The sequence below is a fragment of the Crinia signifera genome, chromosome 11, assembly GCF_055691185.1.
Source record: "Crinia signifera chromosome 11, ASM5569118v1, whole genome shotgun sequence".
Classification (NCBI taxonomy): domain Eukaryota; kingdom Metazoa; phylum Chordata; class Amphibia; order Anura; family Myobatrachidae; genus Crinia; species Crinia signifera.
Window position 1 is genome coordinate 60918240 of NC_139227.1, and position 26262 is coordinate 60944501.

Consider the following 26262-nt stretch of genomic DNA (forward strand, 5'->3'; position numbering starts at 1 on the left):
TTTCTTGACGTGCAAGTGGTGATTAATGATGGAGTGTTAACTACGTCACTATACAACAAACCGACTGATAGAAATACTATTTTACATGCAGCCAGTTTCCACCCTAAGGCATTGAAGTATGGATTGCCCTATTCGCAATTTATCAGGGCTTGTCGGGTATGTAGTGACTCCATGATTGCAGCTAAACATATTGATATCATGATTGCTAAATTCCTTGACAGAGGTTACCAGAGAGACCAGCTCCTTTGTGCAAAGGAGAGGGCCTTGAGTATACCAAGGGAAAACCTTTTGGCTGCTAAGGAGATTAAACCGCAGCGGAAGAGATTTCCTTGGGTCAATCATTATAATGAAGCTAGTACGGCCATCAATGCTACTACAAAACGATTGTGGCCAGTAGTCAAGACTGATCCCTTACTTAAGTTAGGCGACACTGACATTATGCCCTGTTACAATAGGGACAAGAACATCCGCAGTTGGGTGGTCAAAACGGATGTTACAGGTATGGGTGATCTTGCCAACACCGGCTTTCTCAGTTTGCGTCCGGGCTGTTTTAAGTGCATCAATTGTACTACCTGCAGAGCACTTATGACCGGTACCACGTTTAAACACCCTTCTTCGGGTAGAGTGTTTCAGATCAGACACCGTGTGACATGTACTACACAGTATATTGTTTATTTAATTCTGTGCCCTTGTGGAAAAGGTTACGTGGGGAAAACGGATCGCACTCTGCGTGAAAGGATGGCAGGACACAGATCCTCTATCCGAGCGGCAATCGAGACAGGGCACAGTGACCAGCCAGTGGCCCGTCACTTTGCCCTGAATCGACATAATCTTTCATCATTAAGATATATCATAATTGACCATATTGCCCCATTGAAACGAGGTGGGGATAGGTCCAAATTGCTTCTGCAGCGTGAGGCCACCTGGATCCATAGATTGGGAACTTTGTCCCCAATGGGACTTAATGAACAACGTGGACTAGGGGCATTCTTGTGACAATTTGTTTATAATTGTTAGCTGTATTTGGCATATTATGATGTTTAGAATTGACCGATATCATTTGCATGAAAAACATCGGTTGAATTTTTCTGTGTGATATACATTTTTTAGCCTGTTATATAATGTTTGATATATTATGCTATTGTATCTAATCGAAATATTGTTAACCTTGTGGCCACCAGCACCATCATACAATGATGCCTTTTGCTGGAGCGATTTTTTCTTCTATGTTTTTCTGATTTTTTTCTGATTTTTTCCGATTTTTTCTTTATTTATGATTAAAATATTCTTCACTTTTTTTCACTTTTTTAATTTATATTTTTTTGACTTAGGTATTTCACCTTTGGGTGTTTATTTATCTAATAGTTTGCGGATGGTTTTTTGCATATGTGGGTTATCCACTGTGTTGTGAGGTTGCTGAGCAACAGGCTCCGATGCGTGTGACGTCACTAGGGGGCGCGCACTTCCGGTAGCGTCTGCGCCGGCAACTTTTCGCGGGTGTACTGGTGCTGGTGGTATATAAGGTAAGAGTGTGCTTTATGTTTTTATACCCTGATGACGAAATGAATAAAATTTCGAAACGTTGGTAACTACAGCTGAGTAACTGTACTTATTATCCGTGAGTGCCGCTGAAGTGGATCTATATTCTGTGACCCAAGCCTGGGTTTCTGTGAGGGCACCGGAGCCAACTACATTTCTAATACGTGAGTGCCGATTGGACTGTGTTTGTATATATATATATATATATATATATGTATATATTAAATGGTCGATGGGTCCGGCACTGCCATATAGATGTGGAAGGTTACTGACCCGGTACCTTCCTGTCTGGGCCTTGTGGTCCTTTTAGATAGTCAGGGAATTCAGGCGGCACTCCAGGAATTCATGAAACATCAGTGTCCTCCACGTGGCCCGGTCCCCGCCATCCCTGAAGCGTTCTGAACAGACGCACAGATCTCCCTGCTGTTGACACAGACGGCGCAGCGCTTCAGGGATGGTGGGGACCGGGCCACGTGGAGGACGCTGTGGGTAAGGGGCACCTGGTGCCACTTAATGTTTTAATTGTGTGTGGGTTGGGCTTACTATTTTTTGTATAAGTATTGGACACTTGAGTTGCACTGATTGATCCCTGAGGATGGGCATTGTTGCCCGAAACATGTTGGATGATGTCACAATAAAAATTCACTGATGTTTCATGAATTCCTGGAGTGCTGCCTGAATTCCCTGATATATATATATATATATATATATATATTACAATTTCCAACACTTACAGGATGCAGGGAGATATATTGCGGGGTGCCCTCCAAAGGTGCACTCGCAGGACGCTGATGGCCAAAGATACTTGCGGGGTTAGACGATACTCCAGTCATAAAAAAAAATACTGAAAACCAAAACTTGGTATACAACATTTCAGCACCTGTTATGTGGTCGCCTACACCATATACCCCTTATACAAATCATGCAACACAATAGTAACCCCCTTATTCTGCACTTGCCTCTTACACATTATGCCACATGGAATGAGCCAAAACTCACACTGACTAAGCCAAAATTCACGTTATGCCACACAGATTAAGGCAAAATTCACATTTTGCCCCATGTATTGAGCCTCAATACACACTATACCAAACGGATTGAGCAACAATTCACAATACATTTCATAAATAGGAGTATTGCGCACCAATGGCGCGCATTAAAAATTGACATCATAATGCTCATTACAAGTTAAGTCACACACACCATATTTTCCATTATGTATTATGCCAAACAGCATAATGCCTATTAAAAATTATGCAACATAATTGCTGCTTACCTACATGCTCATTGCCAGGGGTACAATGCACATTGCCAGGGGTTCCATGGTCGTTGCCATGTGTCATTACATGCTCAATGCCAAGGGGGAATACATGCTCATGGTAATTGGGGGACAGCCGCTGCTGGGCAGAAGTGACAGGCCCCAGAGAGCAGGGGGCTGCCCGGCTGTATTCAGAGCACTGCAGGTCCTGGCTACAGGTATTTGAAAGAATACCCCTTTCACACCAGAAAATGCAGGGACTTACCCAGGAATATGGTCCCAGGATCATGCAGGAACATTCCTGGGCTGGCCCCTTTTTCACCAGCCTATTCCCTGCATTTTCTGGTGTGAGGGGGAGAGCTACAGCTCCATCAGGCCCATTGTAAATCCGGCCCTGCATACATCCTTGTGTCCATCTACATGTTCCCTGTGTCACTCAAGTGTTGTGCTCCTAGCCTTCTGCTCCATTTCATCACGTGATCCCTGCATCAATCAATCCTTCTGCTCCTGCTTACTTCCTCACTTCATCCTCCTGCACCCTTCTCTTGGCAGCCCCCCCCCTCAACCATCTTTCTAGCCTCCTTTCCCACTCTCTTTGCTGCCTCTTGCCCCCATTTTTTGTGACCTCATTCACCTTTCTTTGTAGCCTCCTGATCCCCTTCTATTTGTAGGCTCCTGCCCTCCCCAATCTGTGCAGACTCCTGTTCAGTGCTGCTACTGCTCACTGTTGAATTTTGTAAAAAAAAAGGCCACAAATGACAGGGTGCGGGCCCCATGTGCCCCTCCCTCCTTGGAGACCCCACTGTCTATGGCAATAACAGACCTATGGGCACTATGGAATATTTACTCTGCACCTACTTCCTATGCATTGGCACAAGGTAATACACTTCTATGGCTAGAGTGACAGCAAAAACAAAAAAATATCGGTGATAGATCCTCTCAAACACAATGTCTTATTAAAGCATTAAGGGTGTAGACCATATACTCATCTGCAAAAACAACTGGATTATTAAGAATTTGAGTAATTATGCGGATGGTTCTAGCAGCGGTCAGACAGGGAAATGCCTATCCCCAAGGAAAACAGTAAAGTAAAAAAGTACATGCGAACAATGTATATATTAAATTATTTAATAATGCTTAAAAGTAAATACATACACATATGCACTGGCCAGTGTTTAAAAATCAACATAATAATCAATTTATGAATTATATATATATATATATATATATATATATATATATATATATATATATCTTATGAATAACCTATTCTGAGAAAAGTTGATGGTTAGCCTGTAGTTTAGAATTCATATATTTCATAGGTTTAATTAAAAAATAAAAAATAAATGAATAAATAGACAGTCTATGTCATCCTCTAGTGAGGGTGATGTTTTAGGCGTTTTTTTGGATTAATTTTATTAGTTAATGTCCATTTGGGGGAGATAGGGACATTAACTCCCCATTTCCTTGTCTAGCCAGACAGAAAAAAATATTAAAAATAAAAAATATAAAAATGGGAGAATTGTCCAGATACCTGCTTATTGTAGTCCACCCCAATTGGGGCTCTGTTGGGGCCTACTATCTTAGGAAGCCGCTGACACCCCAGGGAGGCAGAGAAACGCGTTATAAACAAAAATCTTTTTGGGCTGAATTATCCACCTCACTGTCAGAACTTACCTGCCTCGCACCGGAGCAATTCCAGCAATATATCAAAAACTAAGGTTCTCTAAACTTGCAAGTTGAAGTCACCATCAACAGAGCCCCAATTGGGTCGTACTACAATAAGCAGGTATCTGGAGAATTCTCCCATTTTTATATATTTTATTTTTTATTTTTTTTTATTTTTTCTGTCTGGCCAGACAAGGAAACAGGGAGTGAATGCCCCTATCCCCCCCAAACAGACATTATCTAATAAAATGTATCCAAAAAACGCCTAAAACATCTACCTCACTAGAGGATGACATAGTATTTTTATTCATTTCTTTTTTCTTTTTTAATTAAACCTATGAGATATATGAATTCTAAATGATAGGCTAACCATCAACTTTTCTCAGAATAGGTTATTGGTAAGTTTTTTTTAATATATATATATATATATTGTTCATAAATTGATTATTATGTTGATTTTTTAAACACTGGCCAGTGCATATATGTATTTACTTTTAAGCATTATTAAACAATTGAATATATACATTGTTTCCCGCACGTCCCATGGGATTCAGTACTGAATCCCGGCGGTCGAGATCCCGGCGTTCAGAATCCCGACGCCGGAATCCCGGCAGCCGAAATGCCGACAAGGGGGGGACGTGGATCGCTGCACTCACCACGCAGCGGGCTCGGTGCCTCGCTACGCTTGGCACACTAATTTATTCTCCCACCAGGGGTGTCGTGGACACCCACGGAGGGAGAATGTGTCTGGATTTCGGCGGTCGGGATTCCGGCATCGGGATTCTGAACGCCGAGATCCCGACCGCCGGGATTTTAACTGCATCCCGTCCCATGCACTTTTTTTCTTTTAGAGTGACAGCAGCTGCGAAATAACTTTCTTATTGGATTTCACTCAATGTTTAAAGGTTATCTTCTTTATTTACCATGTCTATCCTGTTAATTATGGGTTGAACAGAAATGTCTGTAGACAGAGATGGTGGAGCAAAGTATTTTTCTACATGGATACCATTTGTTTTAACTACTTCATGTCAAGCTGGAGATGGTGTCAATGTGCCAGTACAATCAACAACATGGTATATTCCCATTTTAATGACTTTAACCCCTTGAGTGGTGGGTTTTGCTGGGGCAGGACAAACCTACCAGGGCAGGTTTGTCCTGCCCCAGCAAAACCCACCACAGATCATAAGATGCAGCCGCCACCCCCTCCCATCACCTTTGCTCCGGCGTTAGTACGCCAGAGCTCTGGAGCTGCCGCGCTGCCCCCTGCCGCCTGTCAGTGATCACACAGGTGGCAGGCTTGGGGATCTTTTGTGGCAGCTCAGAAGGATTCGGGTACCTGAACTCTCCCGAGGCCCTCCGAGCCGCCTCGAACATCCCCGAGCCTGCCACCTGTCAATCAATAGAACTAATGGCGGCGGGGGCAAGGGAGCTCCGGCGTACAATCGCCGGAGATGAGAGGTGAGGGGGATGGAGATGAGGGGGATGGGGCGGAGGGGACATCAGAGCGGCCACTGGGGGGGGTGCCAAGACAGGTGATGCACCAGTGGTGCACACCTGAACACCACTGGCGCACACCTTTATTTTAGTGGTATGCCCGGAAATTCTCCAGGACAGCCCGCTGCGGCAGCGCAGCTGAGCCCGAGAAATTTCCGGGCATACCACTCAAGTGGTTAATTATGAAATGGTAAGGCTAGTGAATGGTGTGTTTGTGGCAACATATACTACCGCTATCTAGTAATAAAATATATGTATAATAAATAATATATCAGATTAAACGGTACTTGTTTCCTAGCACAGCGCCCGTCGGGTCCCATCGCATACCATTAGTTAAGGTATGCGATGGGACCCGATCTGACCCGATATAAGGGTTTTAAGAGCTTCCTCTACAATTTTAACATTGCATTGCATCGCATGCCATTACAATGGCATGCGATGCGACGCGATTAGACCCGATTTTACATTGTAAAGCCACCCTGATGGCTGATTACTATGTAAATGTAGCCCTATACCCGATTTTTAATTGTTTCCTAGCACGGCGCCCGTCGGGTCCCATCGCATACCATTAGTTAAGGTATGCGATGAGACCCGATTTGACCCGATATTAGGGTTTTAAGAGCTTCCTCTACAATTTTAACATCGCATTGCATCGCATGCCATTTCAATGGCATGCTATGCGGCGCGATTAGACCCGATTTTACATTGTAAAGCCACCCTGATGGCTGATTACTATGTTAAATGTAGCCCCATACCCGATTTTTAATTGTACAGCCTCCCTGATGTGTGATTACTATGTTAAATGCACCCCCACTATCAACGCCAACCTGAAGGGTGGCGAGCACAGCGAGCCCGTGAGGGGCGGCGGTACGCGTCCTCCGACCTTTTCATACCCCCACTATCCACATCGGCGTGGAGTAGATTTTAGATAGTGTGGCGAGCGCCAAGTAATCTGCGTCCCCTCTCGAGGCATGCTGCGCTCGCCACGCTCCGGGCTCGGTGGCTTGCTGCGCTTGCCACACTATATAAAATCAACTCCACGCCGACGTGAATAGTGGGGGTATGAAAAGGTCGGAGGACGCGTACCGCCGCCCCTCGCGGGCTCGCTGCGCTCGCCACGCTTCGGGTTGACGTTGATAGTGGGGGTGGCGTTAACAATGGGGGTGCATTATCACCCATCAGGGTGGCTGTACAATGAAAAATCGGGTCTGGGGGTGCATTTAACATAGTAATCACCCATCAGGGTGGCTGTACAATTAAAAATCGGGTGTGATCGCATCGCATCGTATCGCATGATAGACCCGATGCCATAACATAAAAGTCGGTGGCGCCGTGCTAGGAAACAAGTACTTATTAAACTGCTAATGTCTACAGTTTGCACGCTATTACATTTACCCTATTGAGTAAATACTGACAGACTCTTCTGAGGTGGGGTAACAGCACTTGGCAGTAAATATTTACTTTGTGAATGTCGAAAATCAGAACACTTCATTGAGTTTCTATCAAATAAATATGATCTTTAGGTAATAGGAGGAGAAGGAATGAAAATGAATGGGATGTTTTGTCTAAAGCACCTGAAAGGTTTGATAAATCACTCTGCATAGTGTATGACCTGACACAGTCCAGATGGCTACACCGTCATAACAAAGATCTGTATCCTACAACACAGGGTTGATGAGGAATGCAGCCAATAACTTCTCATTAAACAGAAGCACTGGAGTGTGAAAGGTCTGTCCCACTATTTATCCTAATGTCAGTAGTACTGCCAGAGAGTTGATTCTACAGATAGGCTTTTAGAGCTTAGAAAAAGATCTTTAATCTATTTATATAAGGTCTGGCTAAATATTCGGATCGTCAGAAGATATAAGAAGGGAATAGTGCCAGACAACACATGAAGGTTGATAGTAGCCGGTCAATCTAAAGCAGTAAGGTATTAAAGGCCAATTTTGGTGAAACAAAATATTAATTTGCTTTTTTGAGGCAATTTTCAAATCAGTACACATGTCAAAGCATACATTTATTTATTAACAGTTTCTTATATAGCACACACACATTCTGCATTGCTTTACAGAGAATTTTTGAACATTCACATTAATCCTTGCCCCAGTGAAGCTTACAATCTATATTCCCTACCACGTGGACACACACACACACACACAGACATTCTAGGGTTCATTTATTGGGAGCCAATTAGCCTACCAGTACATTTATGGATTGTAGGAGGAAACTGGAGTACCTGGAAGAAACCCACGCAAGTACAGGGAGAACATACAAACTGCACAGCCATGGTGGGAATCGAACACATGACCTCAGTGCTGTGAGGCAGTATTGCTAACCATTACACCATCCATACTGCCCATAAATCTCAACTTCGAAATAAAAGGAAATTGCATTCTATTCTCAAGGGTTTGTTCTATGAAATTGCGCAATAAATGATGGTGAATGCAGCCCACAGTGCATATAAAAATACACCTACTCTTCAAAACAAGCTTTAAGTGGAAAAAATACACTGGTTTTGGCGCAAAGACCATAAAAGATGTTCATACACACCCATATGTTAGAAGGGTTGACATACAGTTTTTATTGAAAAATTAGCATAAAAACAAAAATATCCTTAAAAACATACAATATACCGATCCCCAAACAAAAGCAGGTGTCTCACCCCAATTAAAGGCTGCAGTGGATTTATGCTAACAAAAGCAATGCGGTCCGAACTTCATTGCTCGGCACCACCGCAGTTGACGTAGTTGGTCCTAGGGTCCATATCAGGTCAGTTCTGGTGCATCCATCCATCGATCAAGTGTCTTTCCAAGCAATGCATTTTGGGGTATGTATCCTTCAGGTTTGGATGGACACTGAGCAAATGTTCCTGGTATTTATACCCCTCCTAATAAGAGAAAGGGAGGCAAGATGCAAATTTTCATTTGTCCTTCCCCTGGAAATTCCGTGCATTCCACACGGCAATTCCGGTTGCGTTCTAAACTGACCACCGCTCTTTTTCGGACTTTCGGACTTTTTCGGACTTTTGCTTCCGGTATTAGCATTGTAGAGGTTGACTATGGCTAGTATACTCCTGCAGCAATAGAAATAGAAGCGGGGCGCTTGGAGCACTGGGTGCCAATGAATGAATCAATGAATATTAAAAACTAAAAATATTTAATAAACAATAAGCATTAAATCAGCATAATCAATTTAAAAAAAATACTTTTTAACTGTTTTTACCTTTTGCCACATGTTGGCAGCTGAGAAAAACTGAGTGTGAACAAACAATGAACCTTACTTGTTATGCAGATAGAATGCAAAGGAGACAGGGGGTGAGATTTAATGGGATGAGAGATTCCGAAAATTAGAGATTTGGTGAGAAATCTCCAGTTTTTTTTAAAGCGGCAATCATTTACACTTCAAAATCAAACTGGTTTAGCAGTGTAAATGATTGCCACTTTAAAAAAACTGGAGATTTCTCACCAAATCTCTCACTTTCTGAATCTCTCATCCTATTAAATCTCACCCAGGATCTTATGTAACTATGAGTGTGATAAAAACATTAGCCCCAACTTCCCACATTTAGAGCATTCAGGGCGTTTAGAGGAACTGCTTAAATCTGAATGCAGATATTCGTGGGACAAAACCACTTAAACTAAATATGTTGAAAATGTGAAAATCCCACGGGCCTGAGGATCTTTAAGGCTCTATCATTTTATGATGATCCCTCTCTATTGGATCAATGGGAAAAATGTTTAGACAAATGTTCATTTGCACTGATGCAATTACTGATAGATTACAGGGAAAATAAGTGAAGAGAGATGGATAAAGAAATTAAAACCACACAAGAGGCACTCTTTAAATTTAAGGACGAACCATATTATAAAGAAAGAGAGTTCATTGTTAATACCCGACTTGAACAATATGAAAAAGAGGTAGTGGAAAGAAAAGTAAAGGAATTTAAAAGGGATTTACAGCTTGGATCAAGTTAGAGACTACAAAAAAAGAGAAATAGAGGAGAGAATGGCAGATATCAACAGGACAGGGAGTGGGCAGAGAGGCCAAGAGATAAGCCCCGCCCATAACCCAATTCAAGGAATAGGTATAGGAACAGATATCCTAGCAGGGAGATCCATAGAGACTGTTACAGAGGTCCCACTACAGACCCCCAAACTAGTTGGAGACAAGTGACCCATAGAAACAACAGACCAGTACAAGGTACTAGATGGTTCAGTCAGGAAGAACCCAACCAACAGAATTTCCTTAACACCAACTTTTTAGACAGGAGGAGAGGAGAAGGGAGACCCCCAGAACCACTAAACACTTGATTACAACACTTAAATAAGTTAGAAAAACTCACCAGAACTCCAAAAAGAGCAAGGGATCTAGATCAAGAGGTAAACATGGAGAAAGAGAAGCACAGACAAAAATCAAAGATTGAATTAGATGCAGTAGGAGTATTTAATTTATCCTCTAACATTGTATCTGAAACTGAGGTACCCATACTCTCTAGGGGAATGAAATTCGCACCCACATCTGTACCTAATTTTTTTGAACTGTTTATTGAGTTAAACAGATTTATAAGAGGTCTCTGCAAAACAAGATTTTTTGCAGTCAAAAATTCAAACTCATGTACCAGCTATGAGTATTACTTTAGAGCAAACAGACAAAGTAGGACTTTGAATGCTGAATGACCTCCTTCTGGAGAATATGGACCCTACCAAGATTGAACACAATAAAGTGGTTGAGATTTTTAATGTAAATAACAAAAATCTTTAAAAATAAATCCCAATTCTTCCCTGTCCAGCATAAGTCAAGTGCTATAGATACTTTCTACCACACCACTCTGGAAGAGTTTCGCCTGTTGTGTGAGACCAAAATACACCATTGTTTGTACAATTTGGGACCAGGAGAAAGACAATCTCTTAAGGAACTCTCTAGTGATGTCTCCCTAACTATAAAACCCGCAGACAAGGGTGGTGGTGTTGTTGTGCAGTATATGGAAGACTATGTCAAGGAAGCTTAACACCAACTAGCACAAGAAAATTTCTACAAAACCCTTCACTGTGACCCCACCTCTAGGTATCAAGGTCAACTCAATCACCCTTTTGTCCACAGTGCTAGACAAAAGTACTATCACTCGTGACGAATTTGATTTCCTCTACCCCCTCCACCCGTTCATCCCCATTTTTTATAATTTACTCAAAATCCACAAAACACTACACAATCCACCTGGGTGACCCATTATTTCAGAAATTGGGGGCTTAATTTCTAATTTATCCCAATTTAGATAAATAGACAAATAGATAGTTATCTCCAGCCACATGCCTCTTCCTTGAGATCGCATATACGTGATACCACTCAATTTATTCAACTAATAGAGGGACTAAAGTGGGATACCAACTATATGTTTGTGACCTGTGATGTCCCGGAACTTTATACCAACATACCCCACCAAAAAGGGAGAAAGGCAGTTGATAACTGCCTAATGAAAGATGCTGGGATCTCGAAGGAGAGGTGTGAATTTATACTGGTCTCTATTGATTTTATTTTGTCACACAATCACTTCTTATTTGATCACTGTCACTACTTGCAGGTCCTCGGTACAGCGATGGGGACGAGGTTCGTACCTAGCTTTGCCAACATCTATACGCCAACATCTGACGCATCAAACCTGGTCCTCTATGGTCGCTATATCGACGACCTGTTTTTTGTTTGGCACGGGGACACTTCTTACATTACTAATTTTGTAAGGAAAGGGTGGGGAAGGGCCCGCACAGCTGAATTAATTATGATTAATTAATCAAATTTGTTGTAACCAACATGGAAACCACATGGTCATAAATACTGGTGGTTATTTGGTTGGTGGTGCGCCCAGCGTTCAGTAGCAATAACTGAGGGTGGGTTTGTTTTGTTTGTAAGATACAAAACAAAAGAAAGCAAACGCTTTTTGGGCGCACTCTTTAGAAAAATTGTAGAATTAATTTGTTTAAAACATAACTTTTATTATGGACTTGTTAAAATAAGACGGCATGGCGCATAAATACAATAGACATCGTTCTGCATGTGCAATTAGTTTGGTTTTTGTTGTGTGGTACTTTTGGATAATAAATATTGTATCATATATCACTAATTTGAAAAAGATGACCACACATATAATTTATCATTCATTGCATATAGTCATCAAAGGTATAGTGACCTGAGTGACCAAAGGTGGCAAAAATGAGTTATTGGTCCCCAACTGTAAAAAACAGATGGGGTTTCCGTGACCCCACGTTACTAGATAAATCTTATTCAATAATTGCTGCCTAAGTTGGCAAATAAACTGAAACAATTGCTGCCTAGGTTGGCAAGAAATTATGAAATTATGAAGTAAAGCAGTAGGCGGCTCCTGTGCTGTCAGTCAGTTGACTTGGATACCTAGAACAAAATACCACACCTGGACTTCTCCAGGGGTCACCCAACTGGATACTGCCCTGGCCCTTCACTGCTTGGCTTCCAAGTTCGAAATGGGTTTGGGCACTCCAGTGAGGTATGGTGGTACACTCGTTGCGAGTTGGGTCACGACACGGCAGTATCCAGTTGGGTGACCCCTGGAGAAGTCCAGGTGTGGTATTTTGTTCTAGGTATCCAAGTCAACTGACTGACAGCACAGGAGCCGCCTACTGCTTTACTTCATAATTTCATAATTTCTTGCCAACCTAGGCAGCAATTGTTTCAGTTTATTTGCCAACTTAGGCAGCAATTATTGAATAAGATTTATCTAGTAACGTGGGGTCACGGAAACCCCATCTGTTTTTTACAGTTGGGGACCAATAACTCATTTTTGCCACCTTTGGTCACTCAGGTCACTATACCTTTGATGACTATATGCAATGAATGATAAATTATATGTGTGGTCATCTTTTTCAAATTAGTGATATATGATACAATATTTATTATCCAAAAGTACCACACAACAAAAACCAAACTAATTGCACATGCAGAACGATGTCTATTGTATTTATGCGCCATGCCGTCTTATTTTAACAAGTCCATAATAAAAGTTATGTTTTAAACAAATTAATTCTACAATTTTTCTAAAGAGTGCGCCCAAAAAGCGTTTGCTTTCTTTTGTTTTGTATCTTACAAACAAAACAAACCCACCCTCAGTTATTACTAATTTTGTATCTTATTTAAATGCCAACATGTATGGGTTTTCCTTCACTAGCACCCACCATCCTTCACTAATTCATTTTTTGGACATTGAGGTGGAGGTGGTTGAGGGGACTGTTACAGTAGCTAGCTTCAAGAAGGCAGTTGATGTTTGTAGCTTTATTCCCTTTTCCAGGAATCATAAAAAAGATGGCTTAAAAATGTACCGAAAAGCCAACTATATAGGATTAAAAGGAACTGTACCTCAAATAAGAAATAGGAGGTACAAACCGTTTTGTTTATTAATGATTTCAAGAACCTTGGCTACCCACAAGATGTGCTAAAGGAAGCCTGCGACTATTCTAGTAGGCTAGATAGGAGAGAAATCCTCACGAAAAGTACTGTACTAATAACCTTCAGATGGTATCCAAAAAGCTAAACACAAAAGGGAATACTAAGTTATCATATCAAGACAAAATGTGACAGCAAGGATAATTACTAAGATCATTAAGAAAAAGTATCCCCTTTTAAGTACTGACCCTGTTTTAAGGGGTCAATTAGACTCTACACTTTCAATTTTATTTAGTAAAGCGCGCACCATAAAAAAAAAACAATTTAGCACCTAGTTTTTTTAAAGGTTCCCTAAAATCAACCAGCAATTTAGAACAAAGAATGCTGGTAGGCCCTAAAGTAGTGGGATTTTTCAGATGCAATCACACTGCATTATAATTGATCATAGGAGAAATATTTTGAACAGCTGCACAAACCAGTGTCCCCAAACCTTTACTAGAAGTCCACAATAGTGATTCTAAAGGGATGCTAGTGATTGGTCTATAACGTGCAACTTACTAGTCGTGGTGGGGACCGCTTTACGAGCCTATGTAGGCAGGAAGCTGCTTGGATTTTGAAACTCCACTCAGTGAAACCCAAAGATCTGAAGGAAAACATAGATCTTGAATTCATTTAAGTACTTTACATCTTGAGAAATGATTCATGTTCACTGCCCTCCCCCTTTTCCCTTTATTTCATCCCTTCTGACCTTGAGTTGGCTCCCCCTTATTTGCCTCATTCCCATTGTAGGAAATTATGGGAGGATATCCCAAAACATGAAATTGCGCTGAATGTTGAAGCTGACCAGTAAATGGAAATGTAATTGGAAGATTGCTATAAGCAAAAAACACCAAGCACTTGTTTCTATAAGATGAGGTGGGTGGGAAAGGTATAAAGATAGTAGGGGTTAGAGCAAGAAGGACAATAAAAAGAATAGATAAGATAAAAAATATATAAATAAAATAAAAAATAATAAAAAATAAAAACTTAAGTGCAAAAAATGTTTACAACCCTCTGAAGAGAGGTTGAGAGGGCACCTAGCTTTCCCTATATGCAACTACCTGGAATCCATTGAATGGGTACTCCAGACGGCAGGGTCAGGCGAAGTCTGTAGATCTCCAGCTTCAGCGTGCAGTGGGAGTCTTCCGATGTCACTGGATTCTTTGGGTGTGCTGTGCTGCCGGATGGGTGCAGGAGGCAGCTTTCCTTCTGGGGTCCCTATGCAAAGATAATATGGGTTACTTATAAAACAAGGATTTTTCCTTAAGTTTTGCACCAAAAAAATAAATAAATAATTAAAATGTGAAAAAATATAAAAAAATATAATAAAATTAACAATAAAAAAATATATACAAATAAAGTAAATATAAATAAAAATACAAATAAAAATCAGAATAAATAAAAATAAAAAATAATAAATGATAAATTGAAGATACATAAATGGAAATTTTCAACGAAGAAGAAGGTGGGGATGGAAGCAAATGGGAGATCATAAAGGATTTGTTTTATTTATAGCAATACTTTTAATTCGATATCGATATTTAAACCCTTTAGTTCTAGGGTATCGTGAATAAATATCCATTTGGTTTCTGTTCTTTTTAGAGTGGATACCAGGTCTTCTTGTCTCCAATAAGGTGTTACATTTTGTATTCCCATAAATTTAAGACCTTTAGGGTTTTTATTATGTATTTCTAGAAAGTGAGCAGAAAAACTATGCGTTTTTAGTCATTTTTTTTATACTATACAGATGTTCTGCAATCCTGATTTTTAATTTTCTTTTTATTTGGCTAACATAATGAAGGCCACATGGGCATTCTAAAAGGTATATTACCCCTTCCGTGTCACATGAAAGATGGTCTTTTACCTGAAAACTTTTTTGTTTTGTTTTGATGAGTTATTGGTTTGTTGATTTTTGCAACCCATACATTTCGTACAGTGAAAGAATCCTTTTGTTGTTTTTTTCATTGTTTCTTGTTTAGGGAGGTAACTATTTGTTAGGGTCTGTTAGGGTCTTGCCTTTGGATAAATGATTTTTGGTTTTGAAATCAGGGTTTGTTGTAGTTGTTCATCAAGCATTAGGATGTGCCAGTGTTGATTTAGTATGCTTTCAATATTTTTATAATTACTGCTATATTTCGTGATAAATGTGACAGGCATTTCTTTTTGAATTTTGGGTTTGTAATTAATAAGTTAATTTCTCTTCAGTAATCTGATCTGTTCTTTAATTAAGTTCTCTTTGTAGCCCTTTTGTAAACATGTATTTTCCAAATCTTTGCTTTGTGATTCAAAGGTGTTGTCTTTGATACAATTTCTTCTTAGCCGGTGGAATTGTCCACCTGGTATGTTGTTTCTCCACTGATGGTGATGATTATTGTTATAGGCCAGCATGTTGTTGCCATTTATGGTTTTTATGTGTGTTCTAGTCTGGATCCTGTTCTTTTTAATATAGATCTACAGGTCTAGAAAGACAACCATGTCATTGCTGTGTGTTGTTGGGAATTCAAGGTTTAATGAATTGTCATTCATATATTGTTTAAATTCGATCAGTTCCCACACAAAAAACAGGTCATCTATGCACCTTTTCCATCAGTTTATTTTCTTGAGATAATGATTATTTTCCCAAATTTCGATATCCTACCAAAGACAAAGGAAGTTCCCATGGCGGCCCCCTGTTCTTGATTGAAGAATATGCCACTATACCAGAAATAATTATGTCTTCAACATTGTCCAAAATTAAATTTATTTGTCTGTTTGAGATGTTGGATTGTTCTGTGAGATAATGTTGCGTTGCCTCACAGCCTGCTTCGTGGTTGATAACCATATATAGTGATTTGATTTCACTGGTACAGAGTGTGTGTTACACGCTGTGGCCGCTTACCTGACTCCGGCAGCAGCCATCAGGGTCTAGCTCCGGCGGCAGGGAGATCCCGGGGGCGTTGCCGGGCTTCCTGCCTGTGATGGACGGCAGGCGTCAGGGCATTGCTATGCAACACCCCGAACTTCCGCCTGGCGTCTGGTGGCGGCAGCGGCAGCGGCAGCACAGCTCCCACTCCCTGTTCAAAATAAAAGCCAGGTTTCACTGCTACAGGGTGCCGGTTATAGCATCCTGGGAGTCTCCCAGTCAGCGTGTTCCTGGTCCCTGGTCCGCGGGGGCTGCGGTGCTATAGTTGCGCCCCTGGTCCCAGTCTACCTCAGTGTTGGTGCTACTCATTCCGAAAAGTTGTAGGGGATAGCTATTCAATTAATTTACTGAAATGAGTGGGGCTATTACCGGTAGGAAATAAACACAATAGATAGAAATAGTCTATGTTTTTCTTGTCTTTTTCTTTCACTTTAAAACCTTTCTCTTGCTTATTTTAGGATATTCCTGTATCAAGCAGTTTCCTTTGCATTCTTTATATATATATATATATATGAGAATATGGCAGATGTCGCATCCTGTTTAAAAATGTTTGAAAGTTTTTAAGATCACATACAGTGTTATATATAAAATATATAAAATTATTAAGGAGACGCTTCGTTTGCAATGGCAGAAATAGTGAATTAATTTTTCATTGTGAATACAGGCAATATAATATAAGTAGCCGAATAGCAGAGACATAATATAATATATTTCCAAAAATTGCCCATGTAATAAGGTGCAATTCGCGGTAAAAAAGCGTATTTTTGCCACAAAATTGCACATTTTGAAGTGGCGATTTTTAGTCTCGCTTCAACTCGCATCCAGATGTTTTCCCATTATAAAGTATACAACTCGCAAATGTAATAGGGTGCAATTTTTGGTAAACATTACCAAAAATCGCCAAAAGAATAGACCATGTTCTGACAGGCGAATTTGACAGAACCAGGCATTGAGATCTGTGCATGGTCTGGTGTAAAAAAAACGTATAAAAGTTTTTTTTTTTTTTTTTAAATGGTGTGGGGTCCCCCCTCCTGAGCATAACCAGCCCCGGGCTCATTGAATACGGGGGACAAAAAGCGTAGGGGTCCACCATATTTCTGAAACCAGCCCCGGACTTTTGGACTGGTCCTGGTTCCAAGAATACTGGGGACAAAAAATCTTGGGGTCCCCCGTATTTTGAAACCAGCACCGGTCTCCAACAGCCCGTGGTGTCATGCCACAGCCAGGGGACACTTTTTATATAAGGTCCCCCGGCCGAAACATGAGCACCGTGGCTGGTAACTGGAGGAGTGGGGACCCCCCCAATAAAGGGGTCCCCCCCCCAGGCTTCACCCGTCCCTTGGCCAGTGGACGCCGGCCTGATAGGGTTAAATCTGACATACCTAACATTGCTTTATACAGGAGAACTACAAGTGCCATCAGATCTCTCCCGCAGGCTGGGACTTGGAGAACCACGTCCCAGCATGCGGGGCATTAATGGGCCCGCTGGGACTTGTAGTCCACCTGTAAAAAGAATGTTGAAAGAAGAGACATACACAGAAAAGTATAACTTTATTTCACACACATACACACACCTCACTTTTACACCAATATACTTACCCTGGTCTGTTAGCTGCGACGGAGAAAGCCCGTTCACCCCGCTGTCAGTGCAGGGTGAGCCGGCTGTGGAGCAGACAGACCAGCGCTGGACCCTGAATTGGTAAGTATGTTGGTGTAAAAGTGAGGTGTGTGTGTAATAAAGTTATACTTTTCTGTGTGTGTGTCTTTTCTTTTAACATTCTTCTTACAGGTGGACTACAAGTCCCAGTGGGCTCATTAATGCTGGGACTTGTGATTCATCAAGTCTCAGCCTGCGGGGGAGGTCTGCTGGCACTTGTAGTTCTCCTGTATAAAGCAATGTTAGGTATGTCAGATTTAACCCTATCAGGCTGGCGTCCACTGGCCATGGACGCCGGTGACAGCCCCGGGCTTCAGCCCTGGACGTGTGATGCCTGGGGGGGGATTTATTGGGGGGGTCCCCACTTCTCCGGGTACCCCGTCCAAGGCTGACCAGCCACGGTACTCATTTGTCGGCCGGGGGACCTTATATAAAAAGTTTCCCCCGGCTGTGGTATGACACCGCGGGCTGTTGGAGCCCGGGGCTGGTTTCAGAAATATGGGGGACCCCTACGCTTTTTGTCGCCCATATTTTTGGAACCAGGTCCGGCTCTGGTTATGCTCAGGAGGGGGGACCCCATGCCGTATTTTTTTTTTTTTACACAAAATTGCATGTCTGAAAATGTGCACATTTTCATGACTGAAAATGTACACATTTAAAATTCAAATTTTTAAAGGTGCGATATTGGGTGATTTTTGAACATGTCCAAAAATCGCAGCCTATTACATTTCCCCCAATATATCTTTCTATATATCTGCTATTGGTATACACCTGATGAACAGTAATAACAATCATGTGTTTTACTTAGATACTTGTTTTTGGGTTCCTGCGTACTGTCCCCTGTCTTTTGGGGCTAGCAGCTGCACTTGCCGGATGACCGATACGGTTTTGGGTTATGCAGTAGGGTAGATTTTAGTGTAGCGCTCCGCCCCTTAGTGCAAGGTGTGGTAATGCAAAAAGATAGACAGGTGGTGGTGTAGAAAAATACTTTACTATAACAGTGCAATAATACAAAAGGCTTTAAAAGTTACAGTGATAGGTTCAATTGAGTATTATACATACATACATACATACATACATACATACATACATACATACATACATACATACATGGAGACATTAGACAGTAATGGGGAAATGGGGGGGTGTGGGATTATTGGGGAATGTTCTGGATTTTGGGGATCCCAGCCTGGTATGGCCCGGGTGTGGGGTCTGGATTTGGGGATAAGTTGCTGGTGGGCACAGCCTGTGTTAAGGAGCTGCCCTGTGATGGAGAGTCAGGGTCTGAGTTGCGGCTGTGTGCTATGCGGAGGGTGGAGGGTCTTAGCTGGTGGTGTTCAGGTGCTTTGCGGAGGTGCACGGTTGGTATCGTGCCTGTGCGGACATCCGGGGTTGGGGTTCGTGCTCACCTGGGCTCTGGGCGCTCCGTGTGCTGCCTTCTCCGTCTGGCTTGACTGAGCAGGTGTTTGGCTGTGTGCCGTCTGCCCTTTCAGTCACTTGCCGCGGTCGGGAGCATGGAGCATCTGGCAGAGGTCGCTAGTGGGAGTTGGCTGGTGTGCGTCCCCCCATCGCGAGTCATTGCCAATGGACCCTGGTTACTCATCTCATCCCGTCCCTGGCTTGCTTCCTTCTTTGCTGCATGGGTGTTGCTTTCTCCTTGTCGCGGCTGTCAGGCAATCTCGTCTCCGTGTGTGTTCTCCGTGTCCCGCAAGCTGGTGCTGCTTCCCCGGATGCTCTCTTACACCAGTATTCTTAGTGGGCTGATGGGGATATTTTCTGTTCTGTGTTCCACGAACCCCAACCCCGGACGCCCGCACAGGCACGATACTAACCGCGCACCTCCGCAAAGCACCTGAACATCGCCGGCTAAGACGCGCCACCCACCGCATAGCACACATCCACAACCCGAACCCTGACTCTCCATCACAGGGCAGCTCCTTAACACAGGCAAGCGGGACGCCGCGCCTGTGCCCACCGGCAATTTATCATCCCCAAATCCAGACGCCACACCCTGGCCATACAAGGCTGGGATCCCCAAAATATGGAACGTTCCCCAATAATTCCCCCCCCCATTTCCCCATTTATGTCTAATGTCTCCATGTATGTATGTATGTATGTATGTATAATGCCCAATTGAACCTATCACTGTACCTATCATTGTAACTTTTAAAGCCTTTTGTATTATTGCACTGTTATAGTAAAGCATTTTTATACACCACCACCTGTCTATCTTTTTGCATTACTACACCTTGCACTAAGGGGCAGAGCACTACACTAAAATCTACCCTACTGCATGTGTTTTACTTGTTTACTTTATTTGTGTCATCTACAAAGATACTAGCTAAACTAAGGAGCTGCTAGTTAGTGAGAGATCACCAGTAGGAACTTATAATGAATGAAACCTGTGAATCAATCCAGGTGTATATAAAATCCAGACAAGGCAGAATGTGAGCCATCCCTAATTTGAGAAAGCCGCCCTGTGTGTAGTGTAATGCATAATCTATTGGGACAATTCACAGCAGGACACATAGCTGGATACTCTGATAACCTAAAAAAGGACAGAAAAGATTGTGTCTTTTGTTGGCGCACAGAGGTTAGTTGAAAAAAAAAAATTGTGTATGTATATATATACAGGTCGAGTATCCCGTATCCGAATATCCGTTATCCGAATTATTCCGAAATACGGACATTCCAGAAAGTGAAAAAAATTTTTTTTTTTGCTAAAAACTCACTGGGAACATATGTAACAGCATCACTGGGGACATGATATGTAACTGGCACTATATATGTGCAAGACAATGATTGCTTGGCATTCAAATTCGGTGCTGAGATAGTACAAACATTTTGTTTCACGTTTTGAAACCTTGTTTTTTGAACAATTAAAATATGTTTGTGTGTATTTTATGTGGTAATAAAATATATTTGTGTGTATATTATGTGTTTATACAGCATAAATGCAAGATACTTCAAAATACATCATTGAAATATTAAAATATTCCGAAATACGGAATAATCCGTTATCCAAAATTCTCCTGGTCCCGAGCATTTTGGATACGGGATACTCAACCTGTATATATATTTATAGATATGGTATGGACCGCGCTCAGTTTGTTTGTGGCAGCTCCGTTTTGGTACTAGTATAAGAAAATGGGGGTATTGGAGCGCTCTATGATAGGACTTTTGGTAAGAAAAAAGTGGAAATAAAAACAAAAATAAAAGTAAAAATAAAAATAAATAAAAAATAAAATAAGAAAAGTAAATAAATATGAAGGTAAAGAAAATAAAATTCAGTATGAATATCGAGTGGACACCTGTGGAGAAATAAATGGGTTAAGAATTGGGTATCCCAATGTTTACACTCTTTAGTGGAAATGTGTGGATTTGCCCGTGAACCTAGCTCACCCTATCTAATCAGCCGGCGGTGCAGCACGGAGGCTGTGATGTATTGCCGCGGCTGAGTGTACCTTCTCCCGTATGGCAGCGGGGATGCAGCTGTCGGGTCCCGTTCTTCGCCGGCGTCCCGGCACGGCTTCCGATGTTCTTCTTGCTGGCTGCTAGGTGCTTCAGAAGGGGTGAGGCAGGTGGGCTCCAAATCTGCTCCAACGCGTTTCATGCCGCAAGGGCACTTTGTCAAGGGATCCTTGACAAAGTGCCCTTGCGGCATGAAACGCGTTGGAGCAGATTTGGAGCCCACCTGCCTTACGGGAGAAGGTACACTCAGCCGCGGCAATACATCGCACCCTCCGTGCTGCACCGCCGGCTGATTAGATAGGGTGAGCTAGGTTCACGGGCAAATCCACACATTTCCACTAAAGAGTGTAAACATTGGGATACCCAATTCTTAACCCATTTATTTCTCCACAGGTGTCCACTCGATATTCATACTGAATTTTATTTTCTTTACCTTCATATTTATTTACTTTTCTTATTTTATTTTTTATTTATTTTTATTTTTACTTTTATTTTTGTTTTTATTTCCACTTTTTTCTTACCAAAAGTCCTATCATAGAGCGCTCCAATACCCCCATTTTCATATATATTTATATATGGGTGTATTTATATAAAAATTTAATACCGGTACTTTATTAGTTATTGTTAAAAAAGATTTGCCTTGAAAAAACTGTTTCCGTGAAACGCGTGTCGGCGTTACGGAGTCGCATACCTCCCAACATGACCCTCTTCAGGAGGTACACAATGCTCTGTTTCTGGACTTCTCTTTTAATTTATGATTACCATCACCTCTGTTGAAACACCTTTTTTTCGCAATAAACCTGTTTAAAATAGATGAATGCAATAATTTGATATGCAATATATATAAAGAAATATAGACAACACTGGGTGCATACAAGTGTGGCATTAATCAAAGCTGAAGCTGATAATAATATAAACCACACCACAGACACCACTGTCTATTTTCTCATATATTGCCAGCTCTGACCCATCAGCTTCCGTATGACAGCCTTTCCATATGATTTAACCAATAAATAAATCAACTGCATTAGTGCTTTTTGTCTATATATTGTAAAATCTGACCTATTATCCCTTGTATTATAGCCTTCTTATGTAGTTCAAGTGTAAATAGACAGTCAAGCTGTCTTTATGCCATCTGAAATATGATACCACAATAAAACAGTATTCTTATATATCCTGATTCTCCAAAATAAATATATATCTGCCACAGGATATACAGCAAAATAAAGGAGATCATAAAATATACTGTGGTGCATACCAATAAATCATACTATAAATACAGCACTTATTACCTGTCGGGTAACATATTATATCGTAGCTATATGCTATTCAAGAGAAGATATAATAAAAATGATCTGACCTCAAGAGAGGTAATACCCAAATACAAATTGGCTATTCACCCAATACTTTAGGGGGGAGTGTTGATTATATTCATGGATCTTAATAATACCCCTTTTACACCAAAAATCCCGGATCCGGCCCGGCATTTGGAAGAAGGATCCAAGCCGGGTCGGATCCGGGATTTACTCCATTTACACTGCGGTGCCCACCTGCAGTGTAGACGGAGGCGGCGCTTGGAGATGGCATCATCTCCAAGCGCCGGGACCACGGTGTTCCCCGCCGGATACACCAATCACCGTGCTGGGGGCAGCCCAGCACCAAGGTAAGCTGCTGGGCTACCCTCAGCCCCTGTGCACCCCCCAGCCACCGCACACAGGCATCCATTCACCTCCTCCGCTGCCGCCGCTGCTGTCTGCAGAGTATAGCAGACAGCAGCGCAGGCTGTCTGTGCCCCCCGTCCAACCTGCGGATGCTGCGGTCCGCAGGTTTTACGTCCCCCATTGATGTAAATTGGAGCCGGGTCATCTGACCCGGCGTACCCATTTACACCACCCTCTACCCTGGTCCTAGCCTTGTTCTACCCAGGTCAGGACCTGGGTGGAAGTCCTGTGTAAAGGGACACGGTGTTACACATTTACACCGCCTCTGACCCGCCAAAGACCCGGGGCTTTGAGGCGGCGTAAAAGGGGTATAATTGTGAAGAGACACAAACAGTGTATCCAAATTATAAGAACACGGTTTTGAGTCACTCCTTTGAAGACCAAAAGTAGCAAACTGTGGCGACATTGTATAAAATAGATTTTGAAAATACAGTTCCTGCTACATACTCAAGAAAAAGAATAAATAAGAATATAAACTGTAGCAACCTGTGAGAATCTGCACAGATTTGGGCAATTTTTTTCTCTGTATAAACGAATATACAGAAGCTACTCCTTTAATTCCCTGAAAGCACAAAACTATGTGAATACATTAATCGAACCCCCACAAAAGCTCACGATCAATAAGACACAAGGACATCATTTTTATTAAAAATAATTGTTTATTTATTTGTATACAATACACAAATATTTCACAAGTTTAACAGTTTTTTAACAATAACTAATAAAGTATTACATTTTAATATAAATACACACACATATATAAATATATACACAAAGTTTTTTTTTTCAACTGACCTCTGTGCGCCAAAAAAAGAGACAATCTTTTCTGTCCTTTTTTATGATATTACCTCTTGTCTCTGGCCGCACCAACTTAAGACTCACAGATTTATACTGTCTTGCTTGGGGTTCAAACAGTTGCTCAAAAGCACCAGCCGGTGCAGATTTCCCATTCCCCTTTCCCTTATCAAGATACTCTGATAACCTGCCTGGCTTTTTCTGTAGGCAAGGACTGCATTTCAGCCACTTATTCACAGACACAGTAGGTTAGTCGCCACTCCCGCTAGTCAGCGCTTCCTCCCAACAGTTGCACAAACGGTGACAAGCTCCCCTGGCAGTGGTAGAGCAGTCACGCAGGTATTGAGGACACCAGTAAACAACAGGCATACAGTGGCGCATCCTCACAGATGAAGCACATCTCTCTGCTGCCTCTGCCCCGCTGGGCAGTGTACTATACCTGGAGTACAGGAACCAGCTCTGAATTTGCAGCGATTTGCCCAAATCCAAAATGGCCGCGGGAGGGCTGTTCAGGTGCACAGCACCTCCCAGGGCCTTCAAGCGTGCTCCCAGCTCCCGTTCCCCCTCCACCCGGCCAGCAGAGAGCAGCAGGTGAGCCGCCCCCCCCCCCCCCCCGCATGCATTACATACCACCACCAAATAAAAATGCATTTTTCCTGCACATTATTACAACTCTACCAAAAATTCTATTCCTGTTATTGTTGATATAAAGAAGTAGCTTGCCAATGTCGATTTGATGTTGATAGTTATCTGGCAACAATGTCGTCCCTGTGTTTAAGTATTCAAGTTCCTTTAAAGTTAGTGTTATATTTTTATTTATTTTTTATTTTAGAACACTTTAACATTTTTCAGAATTTTGTTTCAGATTGCATATGGAATGCCATCTTTCCTTATTCAAATTGCATTCATAGAATAATTAAAATGTCCTTATCTAGGATTTAAAATGTTGGCTCAGTTTCTGAAAGATGCCACAATCAACTTGCTTACTGAATAGACCACAGGACTAACCCTATCTTTGGAAGCACTTAGGAGCAACCTCATCCTACACTACTTCAAAGCAGTTGTTCTGCACATTAACAGTTGCTCATCAGAGTAGGAATACCACACCTGGCAAGCTTTCATATACAGCCACTTTGATTTGACAGCCAATTTAGGGGCAGATGTATTAAGCCTTAACAAGAGATAAATGCAAGGATGATAAAGAGAGATAAACATCTAGCCAATCAGCTCCTTACTGACTTTTTTCAAACACAGGCTGTAACATGGTAGTTAGCAGGTGATTGGCTGGATGTTTTTCTCTCTTTATCACCCTTGCATTTATCTCTTGTTAAGGCTTAACACATCTGCCCCTTAAATTGGATGTGGTAAATTCCTCATATACTGCAAGGTGATAGATGACCAACCAAAATCTAACTCACCTGTTCAAGATTAAAGAAATCCTCAATACATGACCTGTGGAGGTCCTTAAAGATTTGTGCTAAAACCCTGCTGTACTTTATGTATTTGTGAAATGCTTAACCAACATAGGTCCCTCTGTTAATTTCAAAGACAAAAGGGCCTATTTCTAAAAGGGGCCATGAGATCACTGGTAATTAAATATTCAAAGTGACATGTCTGCTGCTGTGGCACCTCCGCAGCAGAGTCCCGGCGCCCTGAGAAGGGCGGCCCGGGCACTTCTGCCCGGCGGTGTCAGGGCTCACAATGTCACGTCTTTCTGGCCAGGGCTTATTACTTCCGTCCGGCTGGGGGACGCTGTCAGTATACAGGCCACGTCGCCTGGTGGTTTCCTAACTCTGCCACCTGACATTGATCCTAATCACAGGGGGCCGGCCGCACGGCAGAGGCTGATTGGTCAGAAGAACCCTTTTAAGGGATCTGGCCCAGTCCAGCCCCGTCTGTGATATTGTTTCATGCAGAGTGTTTGCTGCGCTCTGCTGTCCCGGTCCTGTCATGTCCTGGTCTTGTTGGAGTCTTGTCCTGCTAGTCTTATTCCAATCATTGTGCAGTTACTGTCCTGGTGCAGTATGTGTCCAGTCCTGTCCTGGTCCAGTCACAGGCCTGTCTTGGTCCAGTCACTTTCCTGTCCTGGTCCAGTCTTGATCTGGTTCCGTCCTGGTCAGCGTTATTGCTGTCCAGTCCTGCCAAGTCACTCCTGGGGTGTGCAATTCCATCCTGTGCTGCCGGTGTGTACGGTCTGGTCACATAAGTGCTCCAGTGGAGCCTGGTTCCTTATCTTCTTTATTTTCTGTGGGCAAGCTGCCCTTTATCCTTTGTTATAGTTATTATCTTAGTCCTGCTCTTGGGGTACCGA

General features: G+C 42.1%; 1 protein-coding gene and 1 pseudogene across 2 annotated transcripts; both read right to left on the reverse strand.

Moving 5' to 3' along the window:
* Window positions 1–8596: 8596 nt before the first annotated feature.
* On the reverse strand, window positions 8597–19583 carry LOC146046068 (uncharacterized). 2 transcript variants are annotated; one of them, XR_014465735.1, is made up of 5 exons: window positions 19374–19583; window positions 14467–14623; window positions 13925–14009; window positions 10302–10326; window positions 8597–9032 (listed from the first exon to the last, which is right to left on the reverse strand). XR_014465735.1 is itself a non-coding variant. In XM_083165242.1 (5 exons), the coding sequence occupies exons 2-5, from the start codon at window positions 14475–14477 to the stop codon at window positions 8798–8800; spliced, it is 393 nt and encodes a 130-aa protein (XP_083021368.1). In that variant the 5' UTR covers window positions 14478–14623; window positions 19374–19583; the 3' UTR covers window positions 8597–8797. The 2 variants fall into 2 exon arrangements, 1 of the variants encoding a protein (XP_083021368.1); XM_083165242.1 differs by having other exon boundaries at window positions 8597–9069.
* On the reverse strand, window positions 12369–12487 carry LOC146046559 (5S ribosomal RNA; annotated as a pseudogene).
* Window positions 19584–26262: the final 6679 nt, after the last annotated feature.